General features: G+C 33.6%; 1 protein-coding gene across 7 annotated transcripts in view; it reads left to right on the forward strand.

Moving 5' to 3' along the window:
* Positions 1-17,677, forward strand: part of Scn3a (sodium voltage-gated channel alpha subunit 3) — a 107,685-nt gene extending 90,008 nt beyond the window's left edge. For 5 of the 7 annotated variants that reach the window (XM_033756326.1, XM_033756327.1, XM_033756329.1 and 2 more), the window contains exons 22-28: positions 7,251-7,373; positions 9,512-9,784; positions 10,829-10,882; positions 11,679-11,816; positions 12,909-13,013; positions 14,573-14,843; positions 15,682-17,677. In XM_033756326.1, the coding sequence (XP_033612217.1) occupies positions 7,251-7,373; positions 9,512-9,784; positions 10,829-10,882; positions 11,679-11,816; positions 12,909-13,013; positions 14,573-14,843; positions 15,682-16,877 (2,160 nt within the window). In that variant the 3' untranslated portion in view covers positions 16,878-17,677. The remainder of the gene's footprint in view (positions 1-7,250; positions 7,374-9,511; positions 9,785-10,828; positions 10,883-11,678; positions 11,817-12,908; positions 13,014-14,572; positions 14,844-15,681) is intronic. The other 2 variants (XM_010606876.2, XM_033756330.1) reach the window with 2 other exon arrangements.
* Positions 17,678-26,380: the final 8,703 nt, after the last annotated feature.

The raw sequence follows: 26,380 nt of genomic DNA on the forward strand, positions 1-26,380 counted from the left end.
AAGACAGTAAGGAGTAAGAGTAAGAGGCCAACACATAGGAGTTAAAAGAAGAACAGAATATGCCTGTTATCACACGAGCTCAGAGAAGATAACACTTTTTCCAAAGGAAAGAAGAAAAAAAAATTTTTTCAAAAGATACAGCAAGGTCAGGTGACAAAGTACAGAAAATTGACACTTGGGTTTTGGCAAAATTAGGCCATCACTGTTGTGAATGACAGTCTTTCGAATTGGTGGGAATAAAACAGTGACTGAAAAGGCCGAGAGGTGAATGACAATGAAAAGCAAGAGTGATCTTTATTTTTGGAATCAAGGAGGACAACTTAACCGATGCCTCTGTCTGCCCAAATATTGCACTAGGTGGCCCAGTTTTTCCTGTTTCTATACATTTTTTTTCTATCCAAAGGTCAAAAAGATATTATCTTCATAAAATGTAAGATATGCTGTGCCATTCCAGAATTACACAAATTATGCTATAGATGATGCTATTGGACAAATAAATAATTAATATTTGCAAATAAATAATTAATATTCGTTTGAAATATACTAACAGCAACTTGGTTTCTTGTTATCCTTATGGATTTTTGCATAAATATTAGCCCTCAAAAAATTTACCAGCATGTCAATCATAGAACATTCAAATTTACTCTTCCACTATCCGAAGGTGCTGAGACATCCAAAACAAAACTCCAAGCTCAGCCATGAAGTACGTACTACCCGTTTCCACTTCCTTCACAGCACAGAGCAATAATGAGGGTGCAATGTAAACTTCGTATGATGCTGTGGATCTTCCTCCCCGTGCTGTTTCAAGGTCTCCTAACGATCCCTATACATGTGCTGTTGATGTGAACAATAGAATGGGGACACTCTGAGACCCTAATATTTGTTTTCAATTTCCAGACATCTCTAGAGTCTAGTGGCTCCTGCCTTAATTCTTAACATATGAGGCATTCTCAAAATAACACAGTTAGATTATTCATAACAGTAGCACAGCATAAGATCTCACACTCTAAAACCTTATTGTGAGGTTGGTACTAATGAAGAGATTTACATAATGATGAAAATTGTGGCTTACTGTGTTTAGGTGTTCCTAAAAGCACTCTAAACATTTTAACTCACCTAATCTTCAGAGTTCCATGAGTTAGAAATGGCAGTTGTTCTTAATTTTCAAATGGGAAATTAAGGCAAAGAAAGGCTAAGTTGCTAGCCCTAGTTAACCGAGATGGCGAAACTGAATTTTGTACCAAAGTAGTTTACCTTCAATACCTGTACTTCTAAACTTTACTTTATAAATCTCATTATCAGCATCTCTTTAATTATAAATTATGTATTAACTTTTAAATTAATCCTACAGTATGTCTTCTTATTATTATTTCTACTTTGCTATAGGTTTTCTCTATCTTGGAAATTTAGAAATGTAACACGGCTAGGAGATGGCAGAGCTACCACTGTCTAGCACTGTGTTCTTTACAGATCAATCTCATGTGTTGTGTTCAGCCACTCAAAGTTCTCACGTTTCACTCTGAGAGTGGTTGCTTATAAATAGTGGTAGTTAAAAATGAGATGGTGCCCAGCTCAACATACACGTGTGTCTTAAATTTCAATAGAAAGACTTGTGAAAAGAATTAAAGTACAATAACTCTGATATAAAGAAATTAAATCACTGTAAATTATTGTCATGTCATAAATTTCAACCTCTCTATAGGCATAATTCCATGTAAACGATGTACTATATGGTTTGAACTTCTCCCAAAATATTGTCCTAGTAGAAATTATTCACCATGCCCATTTTGGGGAACAATTTAATTATACTTTATCATTACTAATTTATTACCAAGGAAAAAATTGCACTGGCAAGATTCAAAACACGTAGCTCTATTAATTGAACTATAAATTTCTACATCCCATTCTTTGAAATCTATGAATCACATTTCAATTGTTTTTAGTGATATCTACCAATACTCCTCCTATCTGCTATCCTTCCCCATCTGTCATTCATTTCTTCTTGAATTCACAAAGCTGAGCCAAGTGTTATCTTCAGCTTTTCTCTCTTCTACCTCTCACAGCCTCAATATGAAAACTCTCCTGCAATAAGCAAACCTACTTATGAGTGAGTTGGGGTCTGGTCACTCCTCTTCAACAGTACATCAACACCACTATGACTTATCTTTTTTTTTTTGTACCAGAGATAGAACACAGGAACTTGTGCTTACTAAGCAGGTGTGATGCCACTGAGTCACATCCCTGGCCACCACCACTGTGACTGAGTGAACCAGGCAATATTTTAATTGTGCTTCCTGCTTCAGCTAAGACCTCAGCAAACATCTTGCTTAAGAAGTTCCATTTGGCCCCTTTTCTTCTTGAGCGCCTTTACATGGGATGTAGCTCATCATCCAGGATTCTAAATGTTGATAGCAAAGACAGAAAAGGGTTTTTATTTGTAATATTAGTGACAACTAATCTTCACTGAACCATAAATTGACCAATGTCTTTAAATGTGTCTTAATTCATTTAACTTTAACCTATGAGACATCCACCGATAATATATCAGTTTTTTGGATGAGAAAACTGAGGCATAAAGTAGTTATCTAGTTGTCATATGGTATATATCTTAAATATATTATGCAAAAATATAAAAAAAGATTGTGACTTTACAAAAAAAATGTAAACCCCAGGATAGATGTGTAAGTATACATCCCATAATTATACATCCCTAATCATGCTCACTATCAATTAAACCAACACTTTGAAAATTTTCTTCCAAGGTTGTGCTTAATTAAAGATGATGCACCATTAAGAAAGATACTGTGATTTGTCTTTTTCTGCATAAATAGCATACAGTGTGATTTTACTTTAATGATATTGAAATTTATGCTTTAAGAATTCCAGATAAGGAAGTAAATTTAGAATGATCACCTGATTCAAAGTCCTCCTTTGAAAACAAAGACTACTTTTTAGATTTTGTAAAGTTCTTTGGAAGCCATGGTTTTTCTGTGCCACACAGCATTCCCAATGACACACCACCAGATTCCTCATCCCTTCTGCAAGGATGAATACTGAAGTCTACTTCCCATTGTGACACAAAAAATTCTATAGCTACCAAGATGGTAACTTTTGAGCACTGTGAATTTTCTAATCATGTATGAAGACCAACAAACTATAAAAGCCTAAGACTGAAGTTGAAAGGATGCCAACAGCAAAGAGGCAGGCTCTGAGTTACAAATGTTCACTGTTCAAAAGTGAGTTCCCATTTCTGACTGATGTTGCATGGGAATTACTCTGATCTCTCAGAAAGCTCCAGTCCATTCCTGCTGTCACTCACCCCAGTTGACCAAACTCCTCTATCCCCAGGAGCCATAGGCTCCATTCTTTATCAGAAATCCTTTGTCACGGCTCTCATAGTAGCTTTGTACCTGCTTCTCAATGACCTGAACCCCCTTTTAGGAAGGACCTAGCAAATAGAAAATAGGCTTGCTCTGGGGTGAAGGCTGGGAGGTTTTCACTTAGCAATCTGAAGTTCCAGGTGCCCTAGCTGTAAGAAACATTGAATTAATGTACATGCTATTTAAACCTTTTGCTACTATTAAGGGGGAACCTCAAGTGCATAATATTTGAAGAGGCTTTTGTGATTGGACAGCGCAACTCAACCACAATGCAGATTAAGGTTTCTATGTGCTGACCTCTGTAGCAAGAATAAATTCTACCTTTACCTGTGAAGATGTATTAAATTCTGCTCTTTTGCAAGGTCACAGTGATGGATCTGGTTTTCCTGGATACAGACTTTGAATCACTTCTGACTTCAGCCTTAACAATTCCCCCTCCCCCAATCTCCAGGAGCCTGGTGCATTGAGGTTTAGAGCTTTTCACATATTCACTGAAACAATTTGCTTTGCTTCTACCGACACCCAGGTTTCAGTTGCTTTCCCTCTGCCAAAGTAGTAATTCCTGTGTAAGCAAGAATTTCTGAAAACTCATCTCCTTGTTTCATATCCCATTTTCTTTGTACTCCTTTGCTTTCATTCTGGTTGAATTTTATTCAGTAGGGATCATAAATAAATACCTTGTTCAAAAAGATAGATTAAAGTTCAAGTCCAGAAAGAGTTGTATGTTTTATTTACTGATTTGTAGAAATTCCTTTTATAGTAAGGAGATTTGTTATATTGTCATGTTTTATGAGCAACTTGCCTTTTTACGGCTTTTGTCTCGATTTTTTTGTCATGTGGAAATTTTTTATATTGGTTTAGTTACATTTATCAGTCCCTTTTTCTTCTTGGTTTTTTAAATGCATATGAAGAACTTTTCTCATAAGGTCATTAAGAATATTTCCTTGTTTTCACCTAGTTTTATACCTTGAATACTTTTTTTCCTATTAGTTTTTAATTTTATGTTTTAAGTATTGCTCAATTTTGAATTGTTTGGAGAAAGATATGAGGAAATTCCCCAATATCATTATCCTCCAAATGGCTTCTATTTTAATTAATAATCAGATGTGGTCTTTCTCCTCTGATTTAATACCTTGCCATATTATCCACATGCTATATCTCAGTGTGTGTTAATGTCATTGGAACTTTTTTCATTCATTTTTTATATACACCTTTGATTTCCATCCATTTATAATGAATTCAACAATCTGGTTGAATTATTCTTTTCTGCTTTTTCTTTAAAGGATAATATTTTGAGTTCTGTTTAGATGGAATCTACTTAGATAAAATTCTTCTTAGCAAGAATCTACCTCTGCTTTAAAGACCTCTCAACTGCCTTATTTCCAAATTGCCTTTTAGACATATCAAGATTTTTGTAAGATTGGTTAATTAGCAGTAACTAATTAAATTACCATAATTAATTCAATATTAACCATAATTAATTAAAATAAATTTGAATTTTAGCTTAGGTCAAATGCAAGCTAAACAAATTTTTTGTATAAGATTGTAATAATATTATCAGAGAAATTTTCATAGACAATAAACATTCTAAATTACTTGGTTAAACTAATCTGCAGTGAATATTCTCAAAATTCTATAAATCCTTTATTTTTTGTTTGTTTGTTTTGTTCTCTTTGGTGCTGGGGATCGAACTCAGGTCCTTGTGCTTGTGAGGCAGGTGGTGGAACCACTGAGCTAAATCCCCTGCTCTGTAAATCTTTTAAATTCCTTCTGATTTCCTAAATAAATCAAAAACTCTACAAACCTCCACAGAAATTGGTCAGAAAATCCAACGTCAGGTGCTTTTTAATGATCTCCATCTTGGAATTTTCAGAAACTCTTAGACATGGCAGCCTAGAAAAATGGTTGTAAATACTACTGGTCCTCATTACATCAGGATTCCAACTAACCACTCTGTTCCCTGTTCCCTGAGACATTAGATTCATTGGAAAAAGCAATTTCAAAGTTTTGGGCTTGTCTAACACTGTAAATTCCTGAGCTTAGTGGATAAGGCAATCAGTGCTTCCTAGCTTTTGAACTTCATGCCTTTCAGCACTTACTGGTTCTGGACATGACTTTCTTTTCTTTTCACAGTATGCACTTCCTTACTTTAGGAACTTGAGAAATTTGCAGCCACTTCATGTTAAAAAGCCATGACCTTAAACAAGATGGTTGACAGGATAAAAGAAGACTTCAGAAAGTAACTCCAAAAGCATAAAAAAGCTGTTAATGCCTACTGAGGCAAAGGAGCGCACAACATAGAACACTATGAGTTATCTAATAATCTTTTCCGTCTTATCAATCTTCTCTAGCTGCAAGCCCAAGACAGAAAATGAATAGTTTCATACATTATCTTGTCACTGATCATGTACAATATTTAAGTCACTTATTATCTTGTTAAATTCTGTGAGATATGTACTAAATTAAATACTAAAGGACAATGACTCCATTTGCCTTTAGAGCCTGGGTTCTAGTTTTGATACCGTCCTTGACACAATATTAAGAAGACTGTTGATTTCATCTCACATCACAAGATTATTGAGGGAATTCACACTTGCACTCATTTCAACAGATTTTTTTAAAGAAAATTAAGCCCCAAAGCCTGTTAGTAACCCAATGAATTCAATGAATTAACTTTGCTCCGGTGCATCAAGGAAAGTACCGTGATCTTTGTAAGAACTGAGAAAAGTCATTAATATTAAGATCATATTTTTTGTTTTCTGTTTCACATGAGGAATTTTTAAAAGGATGCTGAAGGTTAAAGTCCTTACTTTAGCTGTGAAGTGTTCTTCCTTCCTGCTATCTTCTTCTTCCTCCCCTCCCCCACCTCTTCCTTCTCCTCCTCCCTCATCTCTTCTTTTTTGTTCTCCTTCTCCTCCTCCTTCTTCCTTCAGTGTGTGTGGATAGCACTCAGCTTCCTCAACAATAAAAAGGTAATTACCAATAGTGCCACTTCTTGGGATTTATGCATGTACGCATCAAATTATGCTGAATAAAAATCACAGCAAATGATGTACGTCCCAAACACATGCCTTCTTTAATCTTTCATATATCAAACATGTGTAACGTGTATAAATATCAGAAAATTGCTTAATCTTTCTTTTAAAAAGGGGGGGTGCTGTATTCATATCAAAGGTCCAACAGTTTGAATAAAATCTTTCCAGGTAAAATTTTCTCTCATTTATTTCCCTTATTTATTTATACAGCACATACACAGTAAGGTATGTTCAACTAGACAGCGTTAAGCATATTAAGAAAACGATGTTCTATCCCAGCTAATAATAAACTTATGTGACCTGGAAGGGGAAACAGGAATCAGACTGATTGACTCTATTTTATGGCAAATGTCTCCAAAATGCATAAACAAGTTGCTACAAAAATTGAGGAGAGGACCAGGGATTTAGCTCAGTGGTTCTGCTGCCAGGCTCACCAACACAAGGTCCTGAGTTCAATCCCCCGTACCAAAAAAATTGAGGAGAAAAATATGCTTTCTAAGCAATAAGCACAGAGCCTCTGGTTTTTAAACTAATCCCTGAATTATCACTTGTATATGTCCAGGTATAAAAGAGATCTCTGTTGTAAAATATCTAGATAAAGGATTTTGTAAATATTTATGAAAATGAGCAAGCATTTCGGACTCCCTAGTAAGAAATGCCAATAGTATGATATGAAGCTGGCTGTGTACAACAATCCCAATATGCAAAAGATAAATATTGCCAAGGAATATCCAAGCTTACATTTTGTGAGCACTAAAAAATAGACACTACATCCTTTGCCTTTTGTGGACAGTTTATTTCTTGATGAACTAATTAATATGCTTTAATTTCATAGGTTTCTTTGGTCAGCTTGGTAGCCAATGCTCTTGGCTACTCAGAACTTGGTGCCATCAAATCCCTACGGACACTACGAGCTTTAAGACCTTTAAGAGCCTTATCCCGGTTTGAAGGCATGAGGGTAAGACTAGAAACTCTACAAGAGGCATTGTATTGGATTTATATGCAGAAAGAGAGCATACTCTTCTGAAATGTACAGAATTTCTGAATTTTAGAGCCAGATCTTAGACATCACTACGCCTGATCTCTAGAAATAAACAGATCCTGAGAAATTTTGGCAGAGCTAAGATTACAATCCAGGGATCATACAACATCCATAAATTGAATGCTGCCAATTATTTCTTCTCACTGTCATGTATTTTGAAATGACTCACTGTTGGCTTTCTTCTTAGGAGGGGCTTTTTGTGCTTTTAAATAAAGTTAATTCCTGGAAAGGTATTGGCAATGAATAAAAGGCAAAATTGGTTTTATGTACTTCACTTGTTGATTTAATATCAGTAGTAAAAACTATAATTGTACAAGAAAACAAAATTAAATTACAAAATCTTTATATATTAAGGAAGCAAAATAAGTTGCTAGGATAATTTGCTAAGTGCTGAGACATCCTCAGGCTTTGTTTTATAGATGAGAACATTCTCTGAATGCGCTTTACTTTTTCCACAGCACTTGCATGTCCTCTCCTATTCTTCTCCTTTGTGTACATATCATGGTTCCTAACATAAAGCACACACTTGCCACGCCCCTCACAGTACTGTTTTACACAAAAGCCAACTTTGTTTAATTTGTTTTGCAAATGTACATGGCTATTGAATTTCTTCAATATTACAGGGTTTTTATGTTAGGAGGTGATTTGCTTGGTGCAATAAAATTGCTTTAGCCTTGACTGCAAGTTTTACTCATCAGGGAGAAGGAAACTACTCTCCAGACACTCCAAAAGCGTTGTAAGGAAAGAAATTCTTGATTTTTATATTATAATTTTATTTCACTGCCACTGCTAATGAATACATAACAATTATTATACAACTTCAAGTTCTTTTCCAAACAATCTTCTACCATCACTAATAATACTTAAGCTCTCATCTGGTTTCATGGTTTCATATTAATAGCTCATTTTAAAGAGAAGATAGTAATTGAACATAACAGAAAGCTAAAAATTTTCTCTAATCTGACAAATATTCTAACATTTTTTATTCAGTTGTAGGAAAGCACAAAAATTCCAACTAAATGGGTCATATATTTATTTTAAAATAAATGGATTTATAGGAGTATGGAAGATTTTATGAAAATTTCATTAGGGGAAAAAACGGGCAACTGTAATATATGTGGTTTTACTTCTAGAAGAAATAAAATTGAATTAGCAAAAAAAATTGTTTATAATTTTGGACTTGAGATTTTTAAATGTCAACTTAAAATTTTTGATTTCTAAAGTAATGTCTTTTTTATTTTAAATGAAACAATAATTTAATTGAATATATATTCTAAACAAAACAGTTCAAAATGAACTAGAATTAAATTAAATGTTGACCTCCTTAGAGATTTTTAAAATTCATCTTAGCCTTTTCTCAATTTTATGAGATGAAAGGGGTTGAATTTTCCCTTAACCAAATAGAACAACCTGGTTTGATGAAATAGCATGTACTCCCAAAAAGAACATTTAAGAGACTTGGTATAATAATAAGCTATATTCTGTATTCTTACCTCTATAGATAAATGTTATGTCTTATTCTTAATTTAATATACATTTTAAAATTAGAATTTAACAATCATAATAAAAGGATATTGTACATTCCCGTACTTATTTTTCATAGTTATAAAAAGTTAGCTGCTCTAAGTGTATGTGTTTAATTTTGACTATCTTGCTTACTTGTAAAAGGTTTATTTACTCATGTTTTTAAAATCAACAATTCATACACTTAAAAATTAAAATGTATTGTTGAAAGATGATTATCTTTTCTGTTTGCATTTAATGCATTTTTTTTCTGTCTTCCCTAGCATACAAATACTTTCTGACTCCATCCACTTTGTCAGGTTTTTATTTCTTTGCATACATTGGTGTATTTTTGCTTTCCTTAAATCTTTAATTGTTTACTTGTGTTCTTATTTGTTTTCCTTTATCAAGTAGGAACATTTTAGAACTAGGAATCCACTGACATTATTACTTAACTCTATTCAAACATTTCAACACTAAATACCTAAGTGAATGGAGTGGTTTCCATTTTGGCAATTTGCACTCTGTCTTTTATCCATTTCTCCTTCTAGGTGGTTGTGAATGCCCTAGTTGGAGCAATTCCCTCCATCATGAATGTGCTTTTGGTTTGTCTCATCTTCTGGCTGATCTTTAGCATCATGGGTGTGAATCTGTTTGCTGGCAAGTTCTATCACTGTGTTAACATGACAACTGGTAACATGTTTGAAGTTAGTGATGTCAACAATTTGAGTGATTGCCAGGCCCTTGGCAAGCAAGCTCGGTGGAAAAACGTGAAAGTAAACTTTGATAATGTTGGTGCTGGCTATCTTGCATTGCTTCAAGTGGTAAGTGGCTACTGTTTGAGTTTTGAAAGCATATTGAGAATTATTTAAGTTAAATTATTCCTCTGATGTTTTTCATTTGTATGATTATACTCTGACAGTAGAAAGTAGTTGATAGCACCAATGATATTTGCTAGATTTGACTATAAAGATGTAATTATTTTTATAATTCCCTGTTGTGAAGCTTTCAATATATTTTAATGCAATATTACATACCTTCTTCCTATTTTTTTTCTTGTTTTTGTTTTTGTTCTTCTTCTTGAACATTACTATCATTTTTACTTCCCTATAGTGATCATACCCAAAGGAATAATTTTATATATTAAAATAAAATGTGTACATTATAGTGATTCATTAAATGTATTATTAGCCAAATAACTAATTGTAACAATGTCTAAAGAAATATGATTCTACTTTAAGTAGAAATGTGGATTTTTAAATATATGATGTTAAATATTTCTACATAACTGACAGTAAATATACTGATTAACAAATAGAGAAAATTATTAAATTGTGTTTAAACGTAGCCATAGGTTTGAATCATGGAGCTTACTTTTCATATTAAAAGAATATAAGTCTGAGATGGAAATTTCATCAATCAATTTCTAGGGTTTTTTTTCTTCATTGAGTTTATTGGCACTTTTTAGGTATACAGTACAGTTATATTCATCGTTGGGATCTTGTACCTTTACATGATGTATCTTGATTCTCATTTTTCCCCATTCCCCTGCCCTCCACCCCCTCCATCCTTCCCTATTTACAAAGACTGTTTCCATTTTTTTCCTTTTCTCATATTTTTTCTTTTCCCTTCTAGTTAACTTTTTCTATCAAAATAGAATATCTTCCAAGGGAAACAAAGAAAGCAAATTCCAGACCTGAAATATAAACCTTTTTAAAATTTCAATTTCTTTTCTTCATTTCATTCTTTTCCTAGAAAGTTTCATAATATTGTACAAAATCATTTTGTAATAATAGTGTCAGATTTTCATCACATACAATGCCAATCTTGGGTGAAATTTGTAGAATTCAAATATATGTTGTTTACAGGCCACATTTAAAGGCTGGATGGATATTATGTATGCAGCTGTTGATTCACGAGATGTAAGTTATCTCTTGACTACAATCTATTTATAGTCATTAGATTTTTCTTGGTAAATATTGTAGGTAATGTAACTAAAATACCTAGAATGTTATATTACATGAAATCAGAATATTTATCATTGCGTATAAAAATTGTCAGTGTGAGCTATTATGCCTTTACATAAATATTTTGGTTAATATATTTCTAATACATATCTACTATGAATGATTACCTAACTGCATGGATCAGAAAATCACCTTAGCCCATAAATGAGACTATTCTGTAAGAAAATTTCTCAGTAGCAGAATAATTTCTCTTTCTATCTGTGGAGAGTCTGATAAACTAGTCTTCAAAGCAGTTTCCAAGAATATTATGATACAAAAAGAAAACAAGCTTCATGGAAACTCAATTTTGAAAATATAAATAAAAATAATTCCTCAAAATATATCTGTTTATGCTGTAATTTCCTCTTAGAAGTCGTTATTCTGCTAGTGAAGCTATCTATATTTCCAAGAGCTAGCATTTTCAAAGCCACACAAAATATTGCAAGAACTTACAATAATAAGACTAATAATACACACAAGACATTTTTCCTGCTTCTATCACTTTAATTTATGCAAAAGAATGTGACAGGTAAGGCAAAATGGGAAAATAGACTCAAGAACAATGGTAATATTTGTAGATTTTCATGATCATTTGAAAAAATTCTTTTTATAAAACTATCTTAAGACAAGATAAAAGTATTCTGTTAAGTAACATTCACTGCATTAAGTATTTATCATTTTAGTGTCATTTAATATTTTCAATATGATTTAGGTTAAACTTCAGCCTGTATATGAAGAAAATCTATATATGTACTTATATTTTGTCATCTTTATCATCTTCGGATCATTCTTCACTCTGAATCTATTCATTGGTGTCATCATAGATAACTTCAACCAGCAAAAAAAGAAGATAAGTATTTCTTAGCTTGCACCTTTCACTATTTTGAGTTTCTATATGTTAAATAATACCTGTTAGTATGACAGACTTGGTTTATATTATTTTCAGTTTACTAGGTGGTCAATTAAGTTACAGGACCTAGTCAGTAGCTCCTCTCTAGGTTCATCCCCTGCAGAACGGCTGGAGTGTCTCTGACACAACAATCTGACACTGTTTCAAAATACCAGGGGAGACTTTCAGAAATTTTCTCCATCCAGTTTTCCAGCTTCATCTTCCACACCTCATTCTCTGTATCTGCTTCCCTGCTACCTGCTACGGACTCACCGATTATCGCTACCAGCACTTGTTACTCACATATATATATGAATTTTTCTAACCTCTTCTGAACAAATCAAACTTTATTTTTTTGCATTTCAATAGTACCAAACATAATGGTAGTTGGTTAGGTTGCCTCTGCCAACTCAAAACTAATACTGATGTTTTCAAAATATTGAAAGCTCTTTATCTCCATGACTTTACAAGCAATAGTTTCTCTTCTTGGGATGTATTTTCTAGTAAATTCTTAGTCTTCCTTTACATCTTAGCTTAAGGGTATAGTCTACGTAAAGCCTGTCTCTAAGTCTCCCAGTGTATTTTTGCTTCTGCGGTGCTTTTTTTTCACATCTTTATGCATTTTCCAACTATGTTTTTAGTCTCTTGCCCCTTGAGGAGCAAGACACTGTGTCAAGTATCTCGTATCTATGTAATCCTGTGATCAAGGATGTTGTCTGGCACACACACAAAAAAGGTCAGAATTGTTGATTAAATCAGTAAAGGAAAATATATTTTATGTTGGAATATATATTTGAGGCCCTTAAACCTTCTTTAAACACAGCATAATCAAGTTAGGACCCTTAACTAATCAGAATTTTATGTGCTTATAGGTTTTGAATATTATTAAAGTATTTCAGATGCCACATAAATGGGATAAGCAAAATAAATGTATAAAAAGGAGAATATCCATTTAAAATTGAGCAAAATACTAAAGGTAGACTCAAATATTTTAAGAAAAGTGCCATTGTAACACATGTTGGGATTGTAACCAGTATTTTACTGTGTCTTTACTTTGGAGGTCAAGACATTTTTATGACAGAAGAACAGAAAAAGTATTACAATGCAATGAAGAAACTTGGATCCAAGAAACCTCAGAAACCTATACCTAGGCCTTCAGTAAGAATTACTCATATTCTTTAAAGTATAAAGCCATGTTTCCATTAATCAAGTTGAAGAATGCCCTGAACCGAATATTTTAGGTGATATCACCAATATAGAGTCATAATTATAAAGTTCATATTGCCTAGCATAGTCTACATCTGCTCTGCACAGTACCAATTGCTAAGCTCTTAGGTAGTATTCTTTATAATTTGTAAGCTGTAAACCTCCAACTCAAAGTTCCTAATAACTTCTCCAAAGCAAGGTCCACCCTCCTACTGCCAATACCATCTCTGGTTGCTGTTTCTCTGATCTTATTGTAAGACATTAACGTGTGTTTTTTAAAGTAGAGATTTCCAGACTTACCCTATTTCCCTTGGTCTCCCTCCTCACTCTTTGATCTTTCATTCTTAAGATTAGAAAATATTTCTAACCTGTTTAGAAAGGAAGTCTGTCTCCAAAATCCTTTATTGTTTCACTAAATGCACCCCCCAGAAAGTATATTCAGAATGCACACTCTGTGGAGCTTCATAATATTAATGGATTGCATCAAAATGTTGGATTAGGTTCACAGAGATGTATTCTAACTCTTCTGTCCTCCTTTGAGAAGAGTAAAGAAAAAGAAAATTGAGGACCAAGAAAAATAAATGTTGTACTCCAGATCACAAAACATGTAATTATTAAAACTTGGATTTGACAAGGTCTCAGGAATCCTATCAGTGACTTTATTTTACTATATTTTTAAGAATTCCTGGAGTTGGAAGGTGGAGGGTGAGGGAGAAAAAGATGTAGGATGCTGTCCATGGAAAGGAGTAACCTTACTTTACTGAAGATTATTGAAACTTAGAAACACTGTTAGTTCATGAACTTTTGTTTTGGGTCAGCCATGTAATTTCCTTTTTATTCTAAATCATTACAAATGTATTTAATAAAATTATATTTAACAACCATATTAATACAAAAACCTTTGAAAGTGTGTGATTCCTAAGATGGTTATTAATTAACAAAAAATAAAGTGTTTTAAATTCGTGCCTTTTGTCAAAGCATTGGTAAAGGTAGACAATAGATGGAGAGCAAAATAGATAAATTAACAAACACATAGACACATGAAACTAGAAAAGGTAGAATTGAAAAATGACTGAAATATTTTCAAAAGTACAATATAACACCAAATTATTAAATTATTTATATACTAATTGGGGTAGCCATCTATCTACAAGTGAGCCTATATTAACCTACTTTGTAAATCTTCATTACTAGTTGCAATTATTTTTATAAAATTATCAGTTATGAAAATCAAACAATGTGCATAATGTCAGCCAGTTATTATAAATCTATAAATGTTTTATTTAGCTTTGTCTCTGCATGTGGCCTTAGTGAATCAAAATATCTTCTGTTGTTACCAGATATTTTTCAGTTTTTTTAAGCAAAAGGGGGCACGCCAAATTGTTTGGGGTTACGTGAGAAGGCTGTACATCGCATGACCATAAGTGAAGAGACATTATCTTCAATTTTACTGGATTATTGTTTCAAAGTAGATGCACTTTAAACCTACTCTGTCCTGTCATTCTTTCTAGAATAAATTTCAAGGAATGGTCTTTGACTTTGTAACCCGACAAGTCTTTGATATCAGCATTATGATACTTATCTGCCTCAACATGGTCACCATGATGGTAGAAACAGATGACCAGAGCAAATACATGACCCTAGTTTTGTCCCGGATCAACCTTGTGTTCATTGTCCTGTTCACTGGAGAGTTTGTGCTGAAGCTCATCTCACTCAGATACTACTACTTCACAATAGGCTGGAACATCTTTGATTTTGTGGTGGTGATTCTCTCCATTGTGGGTAAGAATAAATTACAGTGAAACACAGTGGTAGTGAAACAGGTGCCCGAAATGCCCTCAGGTGCTTCTCATGGAAATCAGGTCTGAGAGTAGTACTACATGTAAATCTGAATTTCAAAACTAATGTATTTGAATAAAAAAATCTGAAACCTGGGTCTATTGACAAAGCTACCTAGTTAGAAACAATATTAGGAATATTAGATTTGGTGAAGAGAACAGATAACAAAAAGCAATGGATCCTTGCCTCGTCCTAAACGAAGTCATAAGCTGGGAGAGGAAATGAGTAACTTTGAAAAACATCCTTACAGTGCAGTAGGGCTCGTACTACAAGAAGCGCTGAAGAGGCAGTGACCAGTGCTGCTGGAAGGAGTTAACAGTCTTCCCAGGGAAGAGTCCTGACATCTGAGGTACATCTTGACAGGACTGAGATTTGAGGAGGATGGAGAAAATGGTGTGTTATACAACTCCACATTTAGAACCTCATGTCAAGTATTATCCATTTTCTTATTACTCAAAAATAAAAGACCATGTATACAGATGTTTCAGAAATAATTTTTGTAATTGCCACATTTTCATAGTAAGTGGGGGTATATAATCTGAAATTGCCATGCCAGTAGCTAAGATTAGTTGGAATTTGCAAAAGCCCATAATATGAAATTATACATTCACTGACTAAAACTCAGTAATCTTTACTGTAACATTACAGAATGGATTTGATTATTTAGCACAGATTTATAGTTAAAACAAGTCTGTTTTCATAGACCATGTACAGGTGAAGCACTCCTATAAGCACAAGTTTCTGTATTCACAATTCAGCTGTGTTCTGTATTATTCCACAGGAATGTTTCTTGCCGAGCTGATAGAGAAATATTTCGTGTCCCCTACCCTGTTCCGAGTGATCCGTCTTGCCAGGATCGGCCGAATCCTCCGTCTGATCAAAGGAGCCAAGGGGATCCGCACGCTGCTCTTCGCTTTGATGATGTCCCTTCCTGCCTTGTTTAACATCGGCCTCCTGCTCTTCCTGGTCATGTTCATCTACGCCATCTTTGGAATGTCCAACTTTGCCTATGTTAAGAGGGAAGCTGGAATCGATGACATGTTCAACTTTGAGACCTTTGGCAACAGCATGATCTGCCTGTTCCAAATCACCACCTCTGCGGGCTGGGACGGACTGCTCGCGCCTATTCTCAACAGTGCACCTCCAGACTGTGACCCTGATGCAATCCATCCTGGAAGCTCTGTGAAAGGTGACTGTGGGAACCCATCGGTGGGGATTTTCTTTTTCGTCAGTTACATCATCATATCCTTTCTGGTGGTGGTGAACATGTACATCGCGGTCATCCTGGAGAACTTCAGTGTTGCCACTGAAGAGAGTGCAGAGCCCCTGAGCGAGGATGACTTTGAGATGTTCTACGAGGTCTGGGAGAAGTTTGATCCTGATGCAACTCAGTTCATAGAGTTTGCCAAGCTCTCCGATTTTGCAGCTGCTCTGGATCCCCCTCTTCTCATAGCAAAACCAAACAAAGTCCAGCTCATTGCCATGGACCTGCCCATGGTCAGTGGAGACCGGATCCACTGCCTGGACATCTTATTTGCTTTTACAAAGCGGGTTTTGGGTGAGAGTGGAGAGATGGATGCCCTGCGAATACAGATGGAAGAGCGGTTCATGGCTTCCAATCCCTCCAAAGTCTCCTACGAGCCCATCACAACCACTTTGAAACGCAAACAAGAGGAGGTGTCTGCTGCTATCATTCAGCGTAATTTCAGATGTTATCTTTTAAAGCAAAGATTAAAAAATATATCAAGTAAATATAACAAAGAGACAATCAAAGGAAGGATTGACTTACCTATAAAAGATGACATGGTTATTGACAAATTAAATGGGAATTCCACCCCAGAAAAAACAGATGGAAGTTCCTCTACCACCTCTCCTCCTTCTTATGATAGTGTGACAAAACCAGACAAGGAAAAGTTTGAAAAAGACAAGCCAGAAAAAGACAGTAAAGGGGTAGAGATCAGAGAAAATCAAAAGTAAAAAGAAGCAAAGAAAGATCTTTGTAATCAATTGTTTACAGCCTATGTAGGTAAATGTGTCACCTGGACTCCCAGAGGAGGTCCACGCCAAACTGACTGTTTCAAAAATACTCATGGTCAGTGCCTATACAAGACAGTGACCTCTCTGTCACTGCAACTCTGTGAAACAGGGTACCAACATTGACAAGAGGTTGCTGCTCTCATTACCAGCTGACACTGCTGAGAACTTAATGACTACCTAGACTATAGGAATAGTTATGCTAAGTGATCGTTGTAACTACATCAAACACCTTTAGTACAATACTCGCGTCCACTCTATTTTTAACTTCCATATCTGCCATATTTTTACAGAATTTCTTCTAGTGAATTTCTCTGATCCCTAATTCATAGTTTATTCATATTACTATGTCACTATTTTTGTAAATGAAGTTTATGTTGTTGGAAAAATTAGGTAAGAACTCAGTGTTCCTACTCCACAAATCTCTAAAATAATCACACAAAAATATTTTGCCTGAGAGATGAAATTCTCACTTAAAATCAGAAAAATTCTAATGTTAACAATTTCAGATATTTCCATTTTCTATATGCTTTAATTTTAAAGGTGTTTAGTCTATTATGTTTGTTTATATCTGAACAGTTAGGTGCCTGTAAAGTCTCCTCTAATTTTTAAAGGATTATTTTTATGCAAAGTATTCTGTTTCAGCAAGTGCAAATTTTATTCTAAGTTCCAGAGCTCTATATTTAATTTTGGTTAAATGCTTTCCAAAAAAATAATCTAATAAATCTGTTCTAGAAAAGTATATCTAAATTATCACTTTAGAATAGTTGTTTCACTTTCTGCTAGAGTATTGCTTTGCCATTTTCTGCTCTCAGCAAAGCTGACAGTTATATACATATATATATTCTGGTAAACAACGTCTATTAAATCAAATATGTACCACAGCATATGTGTCTTTTGTGAGCTTCTAACAGGAATGTATCCTGTGCCATTCATTACTCATAAACAGTTTGAAGGCTATCACTAATGCATGTTAATATTGCCTATGCTATTCTATTTTACTCAATCCATTCTTCACAAGTTTGGGTTAGATACATATATATATTCTGGTAAACAACGTCTATTAAATCAAATATGTACCACAGCATATGTGTCTTTTGTGAGCTTCTAACAGGAATGTATCCTGTGCCATTCATTACTCATAAACAGTTTGAAGGCTATCACTAATGCATGTTAATATTGCCTATGCTATTCTATTTTACTCAATCCATTCTTCACAAGTTTGGGTTAGAAGAAGCCCCATGTTGGTGGTAGAATGAATTCAACTAATTTTGTGTCTCCATGTCCAGCAGAATAGTTTGAAGTTATTTAAAAACACCTTTACTTTTGCATTTTAAATTCAAGTTAAAAATCATATGGTGTCTCTCTTGATTTCAAGGAAAGACACCACATACAACCTATTGTCAAAACCCATACTTCGTATTTTGCTAAAAATATGTCCAAAACTTGTTCAAATATAAATAATGTAAAAATAGGATCACTGTATTTGTCAGCATTTTGTACATAAGAAAATTATTTTCAGGTTGATGACATGGCTATTTATTTTACTTGATGTTTTTGCTTCTTATTTTTAATCACAATTCCAAACTTTTGAATCCATAAGAATTTTCAACAGATAATTTCCTAAAATAAAATTTAGATGGGTTTTGTGGATTTCTTTGTTATAATATATTTTCTAGCATTCTAATAGGAAATACATTGGTGAAAAACTCCAACTTAGACCATTTTGTACCAACAGTGGTTGCCTCAAGATAACCTGTCATTCATGGAAGTTTGTTTTTTTTTAACTCAACTTTTGTAGTATTTGCATATGCAAACTAGGCTTATTTTTTTAACTCCTGATGCACTAAAGCTATTAAAAATATGACATGGATTTTGTCCTTTTTAGCCATGAACAAAGTAGCAAAGTTGTGCAATTACCCAACATGATACAAATTTTTGTGGTTTTTTTTTTTTTGCATAAACCAAAAGTTTAATGTTAATTCCTTTTACAAAACTATTTACTGTAGTGTATTGATGATCTGCATGCAGGGAATTGCTATTACTAAAAGGAATGGTGAGCTACTTCATTGTTGAGCCAAAAGAATAAATATTTCATTTTTATTGTATTTCATTTGCTGGCCTCTGACTTTTTATTGTTGGCAATTTAAAATATATACAGTTAATGAAACATTCACTTGATCTTACTTTTGTATACATAAAAGCTCACATGAATTTTATAACCTAGTACATGATCTACCAAAAAGCTCCTCAAAATAAAGGCTAAGTAAGAGAAATGTTTGTGAGCTTCAATGTCTGCAAAAGATCCAGCCCATAGGCTCCATCTTTCAGGTTTGATAATAATAGTACTAGCCACCTACAATGGCTACCAGTTCTAATGAAATACTTTGGCTTTAAGCAGTCAGATACCAACTCCTCTCATTTAATTGATGCCATCTCTTTATTTTCTGGTTACTAACTAGTACTACATTCTTATTACTTAAGTGTTCTCTATGAACTCCTACTTACACATAAAGTATTAATGATACAAGGATTGAGAATATATGTTGTTTTGGGTTTATGGCAGGTCAAAATCAAATTTTATTCTCAACAGAAAACTCAAGTTGAATGCATATTTTTAAGATTACTTGCATCTAAATATATATTTCATAGTCTCATCAAAAACATAATATAAAGTGGGCCTGGGATTTAGCTCAGCGGTTTAAAAAGTGACTAATTTAAATTAATTGGCTTCTTCATTTTATAGGCCTTGCTGACAACACAGAGAAACCAATGCTGCTTTTTAAAAGTCTGTAGCCTTTTTATGCTTGCCAATATATAATCATTAATCAAGAAATCTATTGATATGCATTATATCTAAGCCATCATCTTTGAAAATAGAATAGACTCAGTAGAAAAGATAGAAAAAGTGACTAATTTAAATTAATTGGCTTCTTCATTTTATAGGCCTTGCTGACAACACAGAGAAACCAATGCTGCTTTTTAAAAGTCTGTAGCCTTTTTATGCTTGCCAATATATAATCATTAATCAAGAAATCTATTGATATGCATTATATCTAAGCCATCATCTTTGAAAATAGAATAGACTCAGTAGAAAAGATAGAATAAATTTTAAATATACTCCTCTAGCTAAATATTATTATTCAGAGTATTTACTCATATAATTTGATAGATTTTTTAAATAACTTCTTCCATGAGAAAAATCTTTCCACTAATAGACATCATGATAGAATTCTGATTAGAAAAACAAATAGTACAATTTGCCATAGAAATAACAATACTATGAAATTAAAGAATCATGATTTCACCAATAAATGAAGCTAAGTGGCTGTTCTTTAGTTTTAAAAAAATTGTACAAAAAGAAAATTGCATATTGTTGGTTTCAAATATCATAGCCAAAAGACAATGAATATATAAATGTATGCATCTTACTAATCTTTAGGTAATTAGGATTCAGAAAAATAATATGAGAATCATTTTGTGCATTTCAGACCACTCAGTATCAACTATATAAAGACAGTGTTGACCATTTTATAGAACTATAAAAAGAACTGGGTAAAGAATCCTGGTACTTGGGCTTTTAGTTTCATTTTTTTCTCATTAAATTATCCTTGTAATTTAGGAAATAAAATTCTCCTTAGATGCCTCCTCAGTATTGGAAATGTTGCCTGTTGTTTGTCTTTGGGATATGTTCACAATCAAATTGCCTATTCAAAGTGAGAAATATCCTCTATAAGGGCAATATTGAATCACAAAAATGTATCCCATCAATACGTTTAAAAGCATTGCTCAGAACATATTTAATAGACACAACTTTTGGCCTGACTTTAACACCATTAAGGGAAGTCTTCTTATCTTCAAATATTTTATATCACACAGTTGAAGGGTACTTCAGATGATTGAAAGAATAGCTATTATTATCCATGCTTTGTGGATTTGTAAAAGGAAATACCAGATATGTAATAAAATATATCAAACCCAATAAATCACTAATCATTTGTAAAACTGTATCAAACTATATGCATTCTACTTTTCATGAATAACATTGGTCACAATAATCCAATAAGTTGGGTTATGAATCATATTCCCTACAGTACAGTTTATAAATGAAATATGTAATTCTCATAATAACATCTATAACAATTAATTCTGTTACAGAAAACAATAATTAGTAGTTTGATACATAGAAACTGATGTAATGACTGACTCTTGTGAGTCCTTTTTCTGTATTGCTACCCTGATCTCTGCTCTCCAGAATCTTACCATCCTCCCTAATTCTGCCTCTCACCATACTGAAGCACATACATAAAATCCTCTAAACCTGACAGCACCAGTAAACAAAGAATCACTTCTCCCTTCTCATTATGAAATGAGACGTAACCGGTACAATCTGCCATCCGTATATCGCACTACCGTCATCTGTCATTGACCACCACTTCATATCTCATACCTTCTCACTCTCCAGATCACATAATCTCCGATAATGAAATGTTTTTGATGTCTCTTTGTTTCTGTACATGTTACTCTAGTTCCTGGAAAACCTCGCTCCTCTCTGTAATCTCCTCCCTCCCCCTCCCCTAGTGAACAATTGTCATCATCTTCCAGAAAGCTTTCTCAGGTTTCTTCAGGTAGACTACGTCCTTTCCTCTTAGTATGCCTAATATGCATGCGTGGTGGTGTTTATCATACTGTGTTACATTTATCTATCTGTACACCTTCCTATTCAATACATCATAGTACATCCAAAATATGGAATATATCCCATTAACTTTTCTCACCCCTCTCTCTCTCTCATTAAGAAGGATTAGCTGAGTATGTAAATGTCAGTATTCTGACATATAGAATTGATTCTTGCAGAAACATACAAAGAAAACAAACAAAAGTACCAATAAAGTTTTTCAGCCTTCATGGAGAATGACTCTCAAATTTATTTTCATCCCTATGTAGATGATCTATCTTTGTACTCAGTTGAAAGATATACATATGTCTTGAGAATACTCTCTACTTTATAATAGTGACTTAGAAGTCATATCTATAACCCAGCAGAAACTACTGAAAAAAACTTACTTGCATTACTTCTACAAGTGAAAGAAAAGTTTTATTTACTTGTCTTCAGTGGGAAATACAACTCATGAATATAAATATATCAAGTTTGATTTCACTACCTAAATCACATAGGTATTCTTCACTTTAATAATTCACAGGTATGCTGATAATGCACTATTTCAGGATTTAGCTTGGTGGACGTATGTATTTATCTATAAAGAAACATTTACCATAAAATCTTGCCATCATAAATTTTCTAACAATGGAAAAGAAAAGGTTTTAAAACATCACTTTAATGCATAGGTAGCTCACAGAAAAGCAAGAGAATTTCTGGCAGAGAAGGTAAGCAAACATCAAAGCCAGAAGCTGTACTATTGGCTTCTGATTCCTTTGACCTAGCACACTTTTGGTTTTCTGCTTTCATAGAATAGAAGACAAAGACTTGAAACCATGTGTGGTTTAGAGATCCTGTGTGAATTCAGAAGTCATGAAAGGCTACACCATAGTAGAAACACTTTTGTCAAACATCAAATTTTCAGAGTCACACAGGAAAAGTGGCAACAAACTCTTCTAGCTTATCTTAGTTCTAGGTTTATGAACAATCTCTTACTCATAATCATAGATGCTTAAATCAGCTAGATTTGTGGCCTTTATTTACTTTATTAGTCTAACACAAAATTTGCGGGTCAAAAATTCAATGTGGACCCAGTTGCCAGTGATCCTGTGCTGCTGATAGAAAAAAAAGTGGAATCCTTTCTGAGAGTTCACATATCCAGAAAGGACTCAAGACATTTTCACAAAATATAAGAAGCACGAAATCACAAGGAAAATAAGAAAGCAATGTAAAGACAGGGCAACTTTTCTAGAGTTACAGGAGCTGGAGGTAACATACCCACAAAGTCTTCAGATCTAAAATGCAGTGATGCATTGGTTCACAAACTTAATTTTTTCCACATCTCTGCCCACAAACTGAATTGGAGAACTGATTCGAATTCATTGGTGTGGTTCAATGTTGGCATTATGGGGAAATTTGATCTGGTTTTCATCCAACTCTGTAACCTGAATCATGCATGAAATTAAGTTCATGAACCAAGGTGCCACTGTATAAAAATGTTTAATGATATTAAAGAAATAAAGAGGGACTAAAACATTTAGTATGAGGGGGAGGATAAAAAGAAGCTTATTTATCATTCCAAGACATAAAGAATATAATAAGTAAAATTAAAATAAAATGAAAGATTTAAAGAGAATGTTAAATATAACAAAAAAAGACAAACAGTAAATTGAAAAAGGTTACAAAGACAGAAGGAACAAAAAATGTGAAATATAGCAAAAGCCTTGATAAATGAAATAACTTTAAGACAAAATATAACCGCATTCCCAAAATGAGAATTGAAATATGGAGGAAATTCAATCCATGTATACAAAATAATTTAAAAATTTCCACTGTAACAGACACATATCCTAATATTCAGTAATCAAAATAAGAATCCTAAATCAAGCCAGGCGTGGTGGCGCACACCTGTAATCCCAGCACTTGGGAGGCTGAGGGAGGAGGATCACTGTGAGTTCGAGACCAGCCTGGGCTAAGAAGTGAGTTCCAGGTCAGTCTCAACTACATAGTGAGACCCTGTCTCAAAAAAAAAAATCATAATCAAGATAAACAAAAAACTTCAGTGCAATAAAGACCAAGAGAAAATATCAAGTTAACAGAAAAGAAAATCAAAATAACATTTAGATTACAATAGCAATAATAAAAATGATACAAGAAAATGTTTAAGGTACTTTTATATTTTAAAATCTTTATTTAATAATAAGAGAAATCAAAATATTTTAGATAAATTTTTAAGATATTTTATAAACAATACATCCCCACAAGAGAAATATGCTTCAGGGGATGTACTTCAGGGAAATGAAAATCATTTCCATCAGAAAGTTCTAAGCACAGAAAGAAAAGTTGAAAAAAAGTTTGAACCTGAGTTTGGCAGATAAAGTACACAAGTGGTTATGGCTTAAACTGGTAACAACTTTAAATTCTCTGTTAAAACCGACAGACAGAGCTAAAAGAATAGAATATTTTTGGGTAAATTGGAAGGGATATGCTTGAAGTTCAAGAATTCCAAGCTCAGTATTATTTCAGCAGATGATGAAAATATTAGCTGATACTTTGCTCTAAGTGGTCAATAAAATTTCAAAGGTATGTATCAAATGGCAAGACGTGGAATAAAAATGTTAAAATGTAGTAGAAAAGTGGAACAGAACAGCCTGATGTTAAATAAATTCAGAAGCACGAAGTGGAAGAGATACATAAGACAAACAAAATATACAAAATAACCTGGTGGAAATTTAAATAGTCAACATAATAACAAGAGCCTACTGTACTCTATCACTCCTCAGCTACTTTGCATGGTAATATTCATATTATCTCCATGAATTAAGAACCATGAAGAAACTGAAACCCAGAAGTTACCTTTAATTTGTTAAAGGATATACTAATAAGAAGGACGACAACAAAGTTATTAATCTAGGAAATCTGGTTCCATAGCCAATGTTGTATTCAATCCATTATACTGGTTGATATCCAGTGTAACCATTTGCTCAATTACAGAGGAAAAAATTGCACCATTTTCTGTAAAAATGGTACACATTGGAGAACAATTTCAGAATAGAGTCAAATGTAATGCATGACATTAGTGATATTGCAGAAGAAATCATTAATTCACAGAGATCACATTACAGATGCTTCTCAACTTTTGATGATTTTACATTCCAATTAACCCATAAGGACTAAAAGGTATAATAGATAATGAGAAATAGGAGGAAATGATTCAAAAGGGAAGGGGAAGTGAGAGGGGTAGGGGAAAGAAAGAGGGAAATGGAATTAACATGAGGAAAAGAAAAAATGGGAACAAAGTCTTTGTACATAGGAAGGGGTTGAAGAGAGGGCAGGGGACTGGGAAAAAATAAGAACCAAGATGGCGTATGTAAAAATACAAATTTCCCATGATGAATATCATTACATTGTATACCTTAAATGCATCAATAAAATTAATTAAAAAATAAAAATAGTAGTATTATATATAAAAATTGCCTTCAATACACCTCGTCTACTGAACATCAGAGCTTAACTGGGAGGATGTGTAAGCATTGAACATCACTAAAAATATTGGTTGTTTACCAGCATGAGTTTGTGCCAACCAGGGAGCCACAACTAATGACTACAGCCAAGCATCATGACAATATCATAGATTATATTAGCAGCCAAAGAATAGATCAAAATTGAAAAGTGAAGTACAGTTTCAACTGAATATGTGTTGCTTTCACCTAACAGTTAAGTTAAAAGTACAGTGGACCACCATATGCTGTTAGTTGTCTATTGAACTGCCCAGTTAAAAGGCTGATTTTTACAATCCAGCAATTTCAAATAAATAAACTAAACTTGTAAAATTACAGAAAGGTTAAGAGTAAGCAGATGGGGAAAATGAGGCATGATCTAAACATACAATGAATGTTTAAATTTAAAAATAATCATCACACTAAAAGACACAATGCAATCAATACCTCTCAAAATATTTCTCTTTGCTTTGAATGCTTGTCCCACCATACTTGCCACTTTCTGAAGCAGTTCTGGAAGTTATTTTTTTCTTGTTTTTAGTTGCACTGTCACAGCTACCTCAAAGTCCTGAATCTCTTCTACACATTTACTTCTCCTGGTCATTTTGACTCTGAAGAAGAGTTTCGAGTTGCACGGTGCTGGATCTGGTAAGGTAGAAGTGGATATACCGTAATGTTTCTGTGAGCCTGGCTTTCTGTTAGGTGGCACAATGCAGCAGCATTAACCTGAAACTGATGACCTACATAAAGACACTCACAGAAGGGAACTTCTACAACTACTTCAAAAAGTGGCAAGAACAATAGTATAAATGTATTTGAAACAAGGGAAGCATTTTGAGGGACATTGATGAGTGTGTGTTTTACTGTAATCATTTTTTAATTTAAATCACCATCTATTTTGAATGCATATTGAACTTATCTTTAAAATGTACAAAGCAAAAAAGTAATGAATCACAAAAAACAGACAAATCTACTGTAAAATGAAAAGTTTTTAATATGCTTTCCTGAATCATTGATGGTTCACTTGTTCAGAAAAACCTGAAAGTATAGGTAAGCTTTGCACATTACAACTAACAACTTCATCTATTAGACTAATGAACTCTAACTAACATTTTTGGTACTAGGGAACCTTAGAGATCTATTGCCACTGCTGTTTAAACTCAGCAATGAAAATGAAAGGGAAATTTAATCCTGGAAGCAAGCATTGCTTTGATTCTGAAAGCAGATAAAGACCTAACCAAAACAGAAAACTATAGCCAATCTCCCTAATGAACACAAACACAAAA

The sequence above is a fragment of the Fukomys damarensis genome, unplaced genomic scaffold, assembly GCF_012274545.1.
Source record: "Fukomys damarensis isolate Sample0158 unplaced genomic scaffold, DMR_v1.0_HiC HiC_scaffold_26, whole genome shotgun sequence".
In the NCBI taxonomy this organism is placed as follows: Eukaryota; Metazoa; Chordata; class Mammalia; order Rodentia; family Bathyergidae; genus Fukomys; species Fukomys damarensis.